The sequence below is a fragment of the Eupeodes corollae genome, chromosome 1, assembly GCF_945859685.1.
Source record: "Eupeodes corollae chromosome 1, idEupCoro1.1, whole genome shotgun sequence".
NCBI classification, from domain to species: domain Eukaryota; kingdom Metazoa; phylum Arthropoda; class Insecta; order Diptera; family Syrphidae; genus Eupeodes; species Eupeodes corollae.
This window is the reverse complement of record NC_079147.1, coordinates 138,405,748-138,418,806: the sequence shown is the minus strand read 5'-3', so window position 1 is coordinate 138,418,806 and position 13,059 is coordinate 138,405,748. Positions and strand designations below refer to the sequence as shown.

At 36.0% G+C, this 13,059-nt stretch overlaps 1 protein-coding gene across 1 annotated transcript; it reads right to left on the bottom strand.

The window, feature by feature from the left end:
- Positions 1 to 386: 386 nt before the first annotated feature.
- On the bottom strand, positions 387 to 7,861 carry LOC129940055 (BRCA1-associated protein). Its single transcript, XM_056048282.1, has 6 exons — positions 7,637 to 7,861; positions 7,271 to 7,550; positions 1,812 to 1,982; positions 1,579 to 1,745; positions 895 to 1,519; positions 387 to 833 (listed from the first exon to the last, which is right to left on the bottom strand). The coding sequence occupies exons 1-6, from the start codon at positions 7,701 to 7,703 to the stop codon at positions 536 to 538; spliced, it is 1,608 nt and encodes a 535-aa protein (XP_055904257.1). The 5' UTR covers positions 7,704 to 7,861; the 3' UTR covers positions 387 to 535.
- Between the last annotated feature and the right edge of the window lie 5,198 nt (positions 7,862 to 13,059).

Here is a 13,059-nt window from a genome sequence, read left to right as displayed (position 1 = left end):
ATATCTGGCCAGGTGCTTCAATAAACCACTTGAGCCTTTTAGACTGAATCAAGAAGAGAAATCTAAAAACGGTATAAGTGACCATTGTCTTACTGAAACTTTTGTATATCCTGAGCATTGTGCGTCGTCGTCGATTGCAACGTTTCATGACTGTAATTCTTTTATCCCTATTTTCATAAACGCTAAAATATCTTGTAAAATAACCCTTTGTGTTCCTCCACCCATACAGTTCAACTGTAATACCCGTACTTTTAGGAATGCTCATCATCATCAGTTTACGCTTGCGGCTTTAGCTTTCTGATTTTATTTGTTGAAGTTCAATTATTTTTGATTTTTAATAAGAGTAGGTCAGAAAAAGTGTTCTATAATAAATCTCACTTGTAAAATTCAAATATGAAATAATTTTATTATAACCAATTTCAAAAAGCTTAAAAACATGTATACATAGATGGTTGTTAATTATAAATATATTATATTAAAGAGTACGTTATGTAGAGCTTACAAAACTTAAACTTTTAGACACTTTTCACCATTATTAATTTTTCTTCTTTCGTCGATTAGATCTAGGTTGTTCCTGTTCTGGAACTACAACCGAACCAGAAACAATTTCATCTTTCATATCAGACTCAGCAATTTTACTTTGCGCTTCCATATAAAACATTATATCACGTAGTTGCTCCTTGATATCAGTCAATTCAGCTTCTTTCTTTTCCGAATACTCTTTGTATGTAACCTCCAGGGCAGCATATTTTGTTTGCCAAGAACTTTGATTGTTCTGCAAGGCTTTAGAAATTTGACATTCATCTGTCAATTGTTTTTGAACTTCTTTTAATCTACAAGAAAAATTAACATTCGACAAAATAGTCAATTGATACATTTATTGTGATTGCTTACTTATTTGTGTTTGTGGCTAGTTTTCTTTCTAGATTTTGTTTCTCTTTTGTCAATGATTGAACTTTTTGTTCCATGGCGGACAATTTCTCAGACATGTTCTTAGAGGAAACCTGAAAATCTCGCCACTCGTCTTCGAGTTCTTGCATTCTTTCCTCGTAGTATTTTCGTTGAGTATCCAACTGGGATGTAAGCAAATATGTGAACTCCAATTGCATAGAATCAATTTTTTCTTCACCTTCTTCATTTGGCGTATGGGTGGCAACCAGTTTGCCATCTGTTTTGTTCTGGAAAAGACGATGAACAAAGTTATCACCAGCATAGTCCCACACACTTGACGTCCCCAATTGCATTGCGAAGGTATGGTTTGTGGCTCTGTAATGAGCGGCTGCATGACCACCTTGATAACGTCCACAGCCAACATGACCACATATCAGGCATATCCATAGAGCCTCAGTCCCTTCGCACTCCATGCAAACGGAGTTCTCTACTAATTCTGGGGTCTGAACGTGACGGCAAACTGGGCAAGTTGAGTCACCCCATTTGATGAGACAATTGGCATGAAAAGCATGATTGCAGAGTATAGTGAGGACTCCATCTACACTCTCATCCATTCTTTCCAGGCAAACTAAGTACAAACAATAATTGGTCAAAACTTGAAGTAATGTGCATAAGATTTAAATTTACCCGGACATGTTGGCAACTCAGTGTGGCCGAACGGTGGTATTCCATCTTCACCCCGTTCAACTTCTGACACCCAAACAGCATGGCAGAGAGAATCAGGTTCAAGTGAATTATATGCTGCTCCATTGAATGTCTGATAAAATTCCAAAGCTGCCTCATTGCAACGAAAACTAATATTACAAATAAAATTATATTTAATGTTATTTATAAATACAAGCTTTTAATAACAAACTCACACTAGAAGAACCATGAACTGATTTGGACTTCCATCACGCATAATGCGAATGTGTTTTATTTCCGAATGGCATGGAGCAACAAAGTTAAGCAAGTCATGACAACTGAGACTAGCTGGCACGGCTAATAAACATAACTGATTAGAGGGTCCTTCTTTGATTTCTTTACGTTCACTGAAATGAATAAACAAAATTTAAAATGTACTCAAAATAAGATATTCGGACTTCAGCTTAAGAACAAAGCTACTACTGTTTCGCACAAATTTCGAATCTGTGCTTCTTTATAGGTGCAGCACTTGGAAGGTAACTTCAGCCATAACAAGAAAGCTGTAAACCTTCGTACCATAGAGGTCTTCGTAGCATCCTAAGTATTTGCTGGCCAAACCGTAAATCAAATGAGGTCATTCACGGAAGCACAGGCCAGAAACCTATAGCCTCTTTAATAAGAAGACGTAAGTGGCAATGGATTGGACGCTTCGAATAGGTAACGACTGCATTGCGACCAAGCAATACAGTGGAATCCGCTCACACAAGAATGAAGAAGAACTGGACGACCGAGAAGCACATGGCGCAGGACTGTGGAGGCGGAATCAGCGTCACGAGGTAAAAGTTGGAGGGAGCTGAAACACATCTCCGGAAACCGTACACGATGGTGCGTACGTAGTAGAGGAGCTGTGTCCTTTAAGGGATTTCCAACGGACTTAACTGGTCTGAGGACCTAAGTAAGTAGGTTTAAAAAATGAATGTACCCTACTGAGTAAAATTTTAACGATCTCAAAAACGATACAAAAGATATTAACTCTAAAAAATAGCTTGGGTGCTACACAAATTTCTGATTTCATCTTTCCATTGGAGAAACTGAAAGGTTTTGACCTGATGGTGCTTTAATATTAGTATGAGAAAGAGGAGGAATGAAAAGGTTTGGCAGTTGCATACGTCTTTTCTTTTGTTTGGCTACAATTTAAACAAATGGACTGTTTTTCTTAATACGCCTACACGGACAGTGTCATAACACATTATATTGCTTTGAGGAGAAATCTAATTTTTCACAAGTTAAAGGGAACTAAACCTGGCCTAATTTATGACCTTATTTAACAAAATGATTAAAAAATTGAGGTAGATTTTTGGCGCTTAACAGATAGTTACTCAGCAAACAAATAGCTTAAGGCTCTGCTATTCGCCTCAAAGCTTCATCGCAGCGGTTTAACAACAACATTGACCACTCCGTTATTCTTAAGTATTTAGAATCAATTCCAAAGCACACAAAACAATACCATCACTCAACTACAATTCGACAGAAACTTCCAGTTTTGCATATCCTTTATATCTTTCTGGGAGGATAGGCCATTCCTGGTTCGAGTCAATCGAGCATTTCGCACATCTTCATGAATTGGACCGTTGTGGTTGGTGCAAATTGCTTTCCGTCCGTAAATTGTTCGGAACTGATCGCTTGTGGCGTTTTATGGAGACAGGCACTGGACAGGAAGACCCGGGACATGACATTTCAGTCATGTCCCCATTGCGTTCTCTACTACATACCACACTTGTTTTTGTCGAGTCTAAATAAACTATGTTGTATTAGAGGATGATGCTGATGTTGCTGGCCTTAGTGGTGTTGGTAATACAAATAATGTTGCTATCGATGATGCTAGTAAAGTCTCTAATATTCGCGTTGCCGTTATCGATGGAAATAAGGGTATAAGTGTTGCTGCCGAAAGATTAATTCCTAGACCTGTACGTGTAGGAAACAGAGTGAAATGTCAAAATATAAATGTAGTACGCAAAATAAAATGTTTCCATATCTCTGGTTTTCATCCTGACACTACCTCAGTTGCAATAATTGACTACATTGTTTCGAATCTATCTGCGTTCCTGAATTCTCCAGGAATATCTTGCTGTATGCTAAATAAAATTAAGGAAACTAAGCATAATTTTATAAACTTTAAATTAATTTCCCCAATTTAATATACCAATTCAATCTATGATGCGAATTTTTGGCCATCGGGAGTAACAATACGCCCATTTGTATATATTCTAAAAAACGAATAATCGTTAGTTCTCAGAGTTCTGAGAACTACGCTTCGTATTCTTCAAATGATATGAATGGTGTTGCTGATGTTGCTGATGGTGATATCAATGTTGTTGCTGATGTTGCTGATGTGGTTGAATTTGCTGATAATGCTATAATTCCTGTTAAAGCTGTAGTTGCTAATCTTGCCGTTGATCCTGTTATTGCTGATGAAGTTAATTCTCCATTTCTAATTGAACTTAATCGAAGGTCATCGGATTGTGTTTGATACAAAATTCTCCTGCTACTATCAAAACGTTGGACAATTTTTGGCTCGCTTCTTCTGATTGCTCCTATGATTTGATATCTCTTACTGAGACTTGGCTTTGTGATGGAATTCTAATGACCGAATTTTTTGACGCTCAATTCAATGTGTTTCGTAAGGATCGGCATTTGTCAGGCACACATATCGTTGGTAGAGATCATGTTGTTATCTTAGGTGATTTTAACCTTGGCAATGTAAACTGGATTTATTCTCAAAAAGAAAAATGTCTGGATCCTCTTAAATTAAGCAATACGATTGATTCAAATATTTTGGATTCTATTATGTCTCTTGGCTTAGTGCAAATCAATAATGTTAAAAACTCAATTGAAAGAACGCTCGCCTTAGTTTTTGGAGATCATATAGTTAATGCAGAGGTCTGCGAAGTTGATATTCCTATATTAGAAAATAGTATTCACCATATAGCTCTTCAGTTCTGAATTATGCCTAATCGTAGGCAGCACGTATTAATGCGATGGGATGCGTAGGTATTCATTAACCAGGGTCGATCCTGTAAGTAAAGGTTCAATCATTAAACCTTCTGAAGCTGGCGTACGTGCCTATTAACACTCTTTTAGATGTCAGGGTGAGATCTGAGTTTTTCAACACCTTTAGGTCAAATAGTTGCTGATAGCTGTTCTTAGACCAGATTCCACGCCAGTTAAGGGTGGCAGATGTGAAAGCCACTTCCTCTACTTCAAGGAGTGTTGATATTTCATTGCGAATGGTACTGGTGTTATATTTATTCGCTTTTTCAAGGTGTGCCATTTCCAGCGAGTAGGAGTCGCTCATGACGTGCGCGTCAACGACTATGGCTCTATTTCCGTCCTTGATAACGAGGTTTAGTTTTAGCGGACTTTCAGGTGTTTAAATAATAGACTCCTCAATAGTGTAGAGCCCTCTAGTGTTGACATTTCTTCTTATAAACTTGATGATACTGTTGTGTCTTTCGATTTGGCTACTATGTGTCCTTGGAGATTCGTTTTTTCTGCATCCTGCTCGACATGACGTGTCATGGTTATCTCTTTCTCGAGACGTTCTGGATCTGGTGGGGAGGGCATTGATGCGGGTCTTAATACAATGGATGAAGTCGCGTCCAGTAAGGAGCCTAGTGGGTTCACGAATCCAACGGTGTGCCGACTTCACATGATGTGCCTCCTTAAGTCCATTTCCATCAACAGACTCATGCAGCTTGACTGCCCAGTAGTTGTATAGTTCGTCTTTCGATCTAATGTCATGTCCAGCTATGCTTAGCCATCTAGCAGCGGTGTCTATTTCATATGCAAGGAAAGTGTTGGCGATGGTGTTTGCTTCAAGGTTAGGTAGTTTTAGTCGTTGTAGTCGATTTAATTTAATTTGAGGTGGACAGATGAAATAAATAAATAAATAAATCAAGAACTAAAAACGATCATTTATCTCTCCATTTTATAGCTGCGACATTCGTATCGCTTACCCTATAATCAAATTGGTCTCGTGTCATATTTTTGTCTTCTTTCAGTCTCGGAGATATTTACGATTCGAATGCACAGTTTCACACGCTAATATATTGCATTTCAGTAAGTCTACCTGTAGGGCGTAGCTTTTAAAATAATTATCAAAGAATACTCTATTATTCTTCGATTCTAAATTTTCGAACCACCTTGCCGCCGAGCACCATCATAGCTGGATGCCCATTATTGCACTCGTCGTCTAGGTCTTAACTACAAACACTTTCATCATCTGATGGAATATCTAAAAGAACAAAGTCAGCCATATCACATTCATTCAGAATACGTTTCATTTTGAAAACATTACATTCAATTCCGTTGAGGACATTATTGAAATAAAACCTACTAAAGTCACAGTGGTCAGTTAACTAACCACCATATTACTCTTGTTTTTTTTTTTAATAAAAATCAATCAAATAAACACTAAATTACAAATAAAAAACCCAAAAATCATAACACAAAAAGCACTCTTACCTTTTTTACAGAGTTTCAAAACCTAACATTGACAAAAATGACACTGAACGTATTTTGTAAAAAATCTTATAGCTCATCTTCTGCGTTTCATTTGCAGAGATTCCGCAACGTACAACGACAACATACCAAAGTACACATATGAATTAGAATTTTGCCGTTAGGTGAGATTAAAATATATTTTAAATACCTGAAAGAGTTAAACCAGATTCAAAGCTGTCTATCTCTAAGCAGATCGCATAAAAGCTCAATAATCGGGGCCACGCGGCTAGTCGTATTCTAAAATGACTTTTGTAGAAGCTTTTTGGGTGAGGAAGAGGTTTCACTTCCTCTGTTCATGCCCTGCTATAGCTTTAAAACCAGGATAATTATTCTATAAACATTAAAACGATCTATTTGAAATAATTAGTCTCTCACGTTTCGTAAGGGACTCAAACAGGTTTCATTGAGCTTAGAAAGAAGCCTCAAGATTCCTTTGGTTTCACAATGCGTCATTTAACTCGTCAAAGTGTGTCCTACTCCATCACAGATAGCTAGTTTAACCTAATCTAACCTAACCTAGAGTCATTAGAAAGATTTTACTTCGCGAGGTTAAGACGACTTTGTTTATTTTTCTTATTTACAAAAGTCAATAGTTCAAGACCATGAAAGTCATGGTTATGAAACACGCGGCGTATTGTTTGAGCACTGAACGACTTATCCAATTCCTTAAGCACCTGTAGAAATACCTGTCGCTATATTACCTTCAATAAGGTACAATGTCCAATATGAATATGTATTGTATGTCTGAAACCCTTTAACATTTCCAAAAAAAAAGCTCTTCGAATTCTAAGACCAATCATACAAAGCTATTGTTTTCCCCGAATATTAAAAAAAAGTTTCGATTTAAGGTGTATCATTCATTACTTAAAATAATTGCACTCAAAAGAATTGTGGATTATCTCATAACTTATTATTTTGTAGGGTATAATATTCAAAATGTAAATTTGATGAAGTACATAAAAAGGAACCCAAGGAAGAAGTTACTAGACTGAACCTAAATTTATTGATTTTACCAAGTAGAGAAGTAGAGAAGAGGAAAGTAGAGTCTGGAACCCAATCCCTTAAATTTAGTCAACTCTTCCTCGAACTTTTCTTTTGATATTATGATTTTCAAACTCAGTTACCTACTTACTTCTTTTTGTAAAGATGAATTATACCATTAGTAACTTCAACACTTGGATTTCCTGAAAAGAATCCAATTTCTTTAGGAAATTCCGATGCGAATTGTGCTTCCTCTAACGGTGTGGCCTCTCTGGAGCTTGTCGGCAAGACATCCCTTAAATTGCAATTCATTATTCGATTTGTGTATGTTTCTATACGTATTTCACTAGACGCTCGAAGACCACGATCCCGATCACGTTCCTTCAGCAATCTAGGATTAGTTGGATGTTCAAATGAAACTGCTCCTTGTTCTACATTCATATAATAAATACAAAATTAAATATAAGTTATCATGGAAACAATTTTACCACAAAATGCAATCTATGTTTTTTCTTACCTTGATGGTCGGTCAAAGATGTGATGATTTCTAGCTTAACAATGCATACTGATACCTTATTTGGCATTTAGAAAAACTCTATGCATAACCAATTTGAAATGAAAGAATAACAATTTCCAAATATAATGTAATTTAACTAAAAAATGTATTTTTGTATTATTATCCAAATTTATATGACGTTCACTTTACTGTTGTTCACCCTACTATTTTCACAACAAAGAAGGAAAATGTCTTTAAAAAAAATAAGAAAAAAGTGACGTATAATTATGGTGCTGCCAAGTTTCTTTTATTTCACTTTGAGGGTGAGGTAAAACCTTAGGGACCGGTTATACGTATCATTCAATTTTGTGTTTGAAAATGTACTAAGAACTCTAATATCAACTTTTTATATATAATTTAAACTATTTTCAGAAGCAGTTATTTAGTATGTTTGTCCTAGCCACAATGTTGTATTGAATGTTTTGAAAACAAAAGGTGAAGTTAAAAAAATGTTAGTGGTAATTTCGCTTGATCCACTAGATGCTATATGTATAGATTTTATAAACAAAGATGTCAACTATTTTTTCAAAGAGGAACATAGCATTTTGAAGTTAAAATTATCTTCAATGTATTCCTTTTCAACCATTTTTATGATAAAATTTTATTTTTATTGAACCGCTTAGGCGCCAGTTATAGCTATCATTGAAATCGATCCGGAAATTCTTTTGAATCGATATTTAACGTGTTTCCCTTTGATTAGAAATACAAATTATATATTTTTTGGGAAAAAGAAGTGTAATTATGGATTTATTTTTCTCTAAAAATGTATTTTTCTATTTTCGGAAGGGAAATTCATTTTTCTGTGCAACTGAAACTTTTATAGTCAAAAGTGAAACGAATCGTTCCACTGACTTGTGTTTCAATTTCACACAATTCCAATGAAATATTTCTTTCAGGAAAAAAATTGTCTGTGGCTTTCACTCACGAAATTTTCTTCAATGACATACATTTTTAATGAAAGCTGTAAGCGACCTGCCAACAAAAATTCCAATGTTTGTTTTCAATGATGAAAACCAATGATAGCTATAACTGACGCCTTAATGAAAAATGCTATTTCGTTTTACTGACGGTGTTCCAATTTAGTACCGTTCCGATAGCATTATTAAAAAAATACTGATGAAATCAACATAAAAACAATGATTCCTATAAAAAATTTAATTAAAAGTATCAAACTGGCGGACACAAGAATGTTTTTTAACGAAAAACCACTAACAATATTTTCCATTCGTTCGTGTAAGCGTCAGGCAGCTCTGGATACCAAATTTTTGTTGTGACAGCGTTTTAACTATTTGATCGAATGTAAGGGGATAGTCAAACCTTACATGGATCAAATTCAATTATTTCGATTGTCATTAATGGCTGAAACACAAAAACGCTTCAGCTTCGGCTTCGTTTGCGTTACGATGGGCCTGCTTCGAGGTTGCTTTGAATGACACTTCCAATATGACATTTCTAAAATGGCACTTCTATCATAAGCAGCTGTTGGTTTTTCTCAAAATAAAAAAAAATATGAGTTTTGAAATGGAAAAAAATTAATTTATCGTGGAAGTAGCTTGCACAGCCTATAATAACCAATGGGAATTCCTCCAAAAGCAAATGTATTTTATTTTACAGTTGTTGAGCGAATGTTCAGAAAATTTGAACTAGAGCTTCCGTTCTTTTCCTGAGGTCGAATCTTCATTGTGATAGCATGCATTGAATTCCTATAAACCTGAAGCGTGTTTGTGTTTCAGCCATTATCAAAAATCACCTTAGCTGTTTCCATCAAAGGTTTGTAAAAAAGAGAAATTTAACAAGAAAGTTTAGAAAATGTTAAACCATTTTAGAAAATTGTTCTATTGTAAAATATTAACCCTTTTACAATAGTTTCTTTAATGTTGTAGGTTTGTAATGTTTGCATAAATATTATTAGCTTGCTAATTTTTTTAATTAATGGAATTAGTTCAGTTCTTCTTTTAACAGCTAGTATGTTAACCGCCACGGTAAATGTTTATTTAAAAAAAAAACTTTCTGGATAATAGGAAAACTAACAATATTATTAAGAATGTTTTGTGGAAAAACCATTAAAAATAATGTCTCGATGATTGTAACTTAAAAAAATATACTTACTTACTTACTTACTTAAGGTGGCGCTACAGTCCTGTGTGAACTAGGGCCTCACCCAACAAACTTCTCCATCTAGCTCGGTCCCTAGCTAGATGTCTCCAGTTTCGCGCTCCAAGTTGGGTGAGGTCACCTTCCACTTGTGCGCGCCACCTGATCCGCGGTCTTCCTCTACTGCGCTGTCCTGTGGGTGCGGATTCGAAGACTTTCCGGGCCGGAGCATTGGTTTCCATGCGCTCTACGTGACCCAGCCATCTTAGTCGTTGGACTTTTACTCTTCTTGCTAAGTCTACGTCGCTGTACAGCCCGTACAGTTCGTCGTTCCATCTTCTCCTCCACTCCCCTTCGATGCATACGGGACCGTAGATCACACGAAGAACTTTTCTCTCGAAGCGACCCAAGGTGCTTTCATCCGCTTTTGTCATGGTCCATGCTTCTGCACCGTATAGCAGGACGGGGATGATAAGGGTCTTATATAGCAACACTTTGGTCCCTCGAGAGAGGACATTACTACTCAATTGCTTTCTTAGTCCAAAGAAACAGCGGTTAGCAAGAGTTATTCTGCGGAGCCTAGGTAGACGAAGTCCTTGACTACCTCAAAGGTACGTCTGTCGATTGTGACGTTTTGACCAAAACTTCGGTGTTGTATGTCCTTTCTAGACGACAGCATGTACTTTGTTTTGCCCTCATTAACCGTTAAACCCATTTTTGCCGCCTCTGCCTCAATACTCACAAAAGCCCCATTGACATCACGCTGAGTTCTTCCGATTATGTCAATGTCATCAGCATATGCCAGTAATTGGACAGACTTTTGAAAGATAGTGCCTCTAGTGTTGACGTGTGAGCTCTGCACTATTTTTTCAAGCACGATGTTAAAAAAATCGCATGACAGCGCATCACCTTGTCTAAAACCTTTTTTGACATCAAAAGGTTCTGTTAAGTTGTTTCCAACCTTTATGGAGCAGCGTGAATTCTCCATGGTCATCCTGCACAAACGGACGAGTTTGACAGGGATGCCAAAACTAGACATGGCTCTATACAGCTCGTCCCTGTAGATGCTGTCATATGCGGCCTTGAAATTGATGAAAAGATGGTGGGTGTCGATTTGGTGCTCTTGAGTTTTTTCCAGGATCTGCCGTAATGTGAATATTTGATCAACTGTGGACTTTCCTGGTCTAAAACTACACTGATAAGGACCTATCAGGTTGTTGACGATGGGCTTTAGACGTTCACATATTATGGCAGAGAAGATTTTATAGGCGATGTTAAGTAGACTTATTCCTCTATAGTTGGTGCAGTTTAGAGGGTCTCCTTTTTTTTTTTTTTTTTTTTTTTTTTTTTCCTTTTTTCAGGATCGGGCAAACAATACTGAGGTTCCATTCATCGGGCATGTTTTCTTCCGACCAGATAAGTTGGTGGATGCTCCTAACCAACTTATCTCCGGCTGCTTTAAAGAGCTCGGCATTCAAGCCATCTGCTCCAGCGGCTTTATTAGAATTCAACTTAGATATGGCAATCTTTACTTCGTCTAAGTCGGGAGGACGGGATTGTTGGCTTTCGTCGTCTGTATCGAATCCTGCCTGACAGCGGGATTCAGTTCTTCGTCGCCGTTATACAGTCTGCAGAAGTGGTCCTTCCATATCCTCAGCATTGACTGCGGTTCCACTATGATGTTTCCACTTTCGTCTTTGCAGCCTTCGGTTCTAGGTTTATGTACCTGTGAATTTCGTTTCACCTGTTCATAAAACTTTCGAACCTCATTCCTGCTTAAAAAAATATAAAAAAAATAAATCCTTCAATGACTGAAATCTTTGTATATGAAAACCATAGGACTCTTATGGTTTAAGTGGAATAAGGCGGCATCCAGTCTAGTGGAGACATTTATTTTCAGTCGAGAGACTTAAAAACTTAATAATTGCAAACAGACAAATAAGAAAAACACATTTGTATCAAGGAATACTCATATTATATATATATGTGTACCAACAATATTCAAATTAAATTTTAATTTTGTTGGGTATTAATGTAAGCTTGTTTATATAAGTGCAGTGCTAACACTCAAAATAATGGCTTATTAATCTTGGGGTATGTATGGGGGAATACTGACTTTCTACAGCCTTCAGTCATGCAAAGTCAGTCAAATAATAAAACAATAAAGGAATTCCAATATATATTTAATGGTTGAAATGATGACTCCTTTACTAATCATCAAACTCTTAAAATTATCAAGCTGAAAAAATTGTTTTAAGCCACTTCTTTTTCTTATATTACATTTTATTTAAGAATTTTGTAATTAAATCAAAAATTCAGCAGAAGAAAAGCAAACAATCCATATTCAAAACGAGATATACTGTTTTAAAAAAGGTCCTGATCCTGACACATTTTTTTTACATAAACTAAACCCTTCAGAAGTTTATAACCATATCCTAATTTAATAATGATATTAACTACATATTTAGTTAGGTGTGAATTATGACTTATGATTTTTCATTGAACTCTTTTTGGAGCTTTTGAAAATGTTTGGATCTTATAATTTCCTTTTTTTTTAAAGTATGCAACAGAACTCATCGAATTAAATCTCAGCTTAAATTAAAAACAGATATTTTTCTAAGGCCTATTTTTGTCAGTCCTTCAAAAGAGTATAATCTGACTTACAAAATATTAATAACAAGTGTTTAGGAATTCAAACCTTCCCCCTAGCAAAAGCTTCCTACAAATCTTACAAAATCCAGCAAATACCTACTAACCCTCATACTTTACAAAATTTTAACTATCCGTAGGCACATATGTTTCTGTTCGTGTGCAGATTCTACAAATTCTGTTAATGAAACTAAGGAGGTGACGCAGTCATTGCCACAAACCTCCATTTTATACACGATAATTGGGCATAACTTTTTACTTCCCTTTCCCCAATATAGAAAACTTTCGCTGGGTTGGTTAAAAATCATAGAGAATATGATAATTTTTTTTTGTCATTTTCCTTGGTAAATTCATAATCTCCCTTACTTTGCTCCCTCCTTATGGGAATAAAAATTATATTTGTCTCACTCTCCCTTGAGTCTCTCCACTTCGCGACACCAACGCCAATAATGTGGAATATGGTCGCTTTAAAGTTTCTGCTCATAAGAATACTATAGTTTTTATAAACAAAGGTAAAATTCACTTTTAAACACCCAAACCTATTAGAACACCATTTTTTTCCTATTAAAAATATCGTTGTGTGTACAAACCGGTGTCTTCCTCTATTTTTGGTTATATCCAGGTTTCGAGTTTTATAATTT

Excerpts from the sequence above, each read along its gene's own strand:
- LOC129940055 (XM_056048282.1), bottom strand. The coding sequence starts at position 7,703 with ATGCCAAATAAGGTATCAGTATGCATTGTTAAGCTAGAAATCATCACA. Across the intron at positions 1,520-1,578 it reads TGAGTTGCCAACATGTCCGG|TTTGCCTGGAAAGAATGGAT; the intron begins GTAAATTTAAAT and ends GTTTGTACTTAG. Across the intron at positions 834-894 it reads CTAGCCACAAACACAAATAA|ATTAAAAGAAGTTCAAAAAC; the intron begins GTAAGCAATCAC and ends TTTTTCTTGTAG.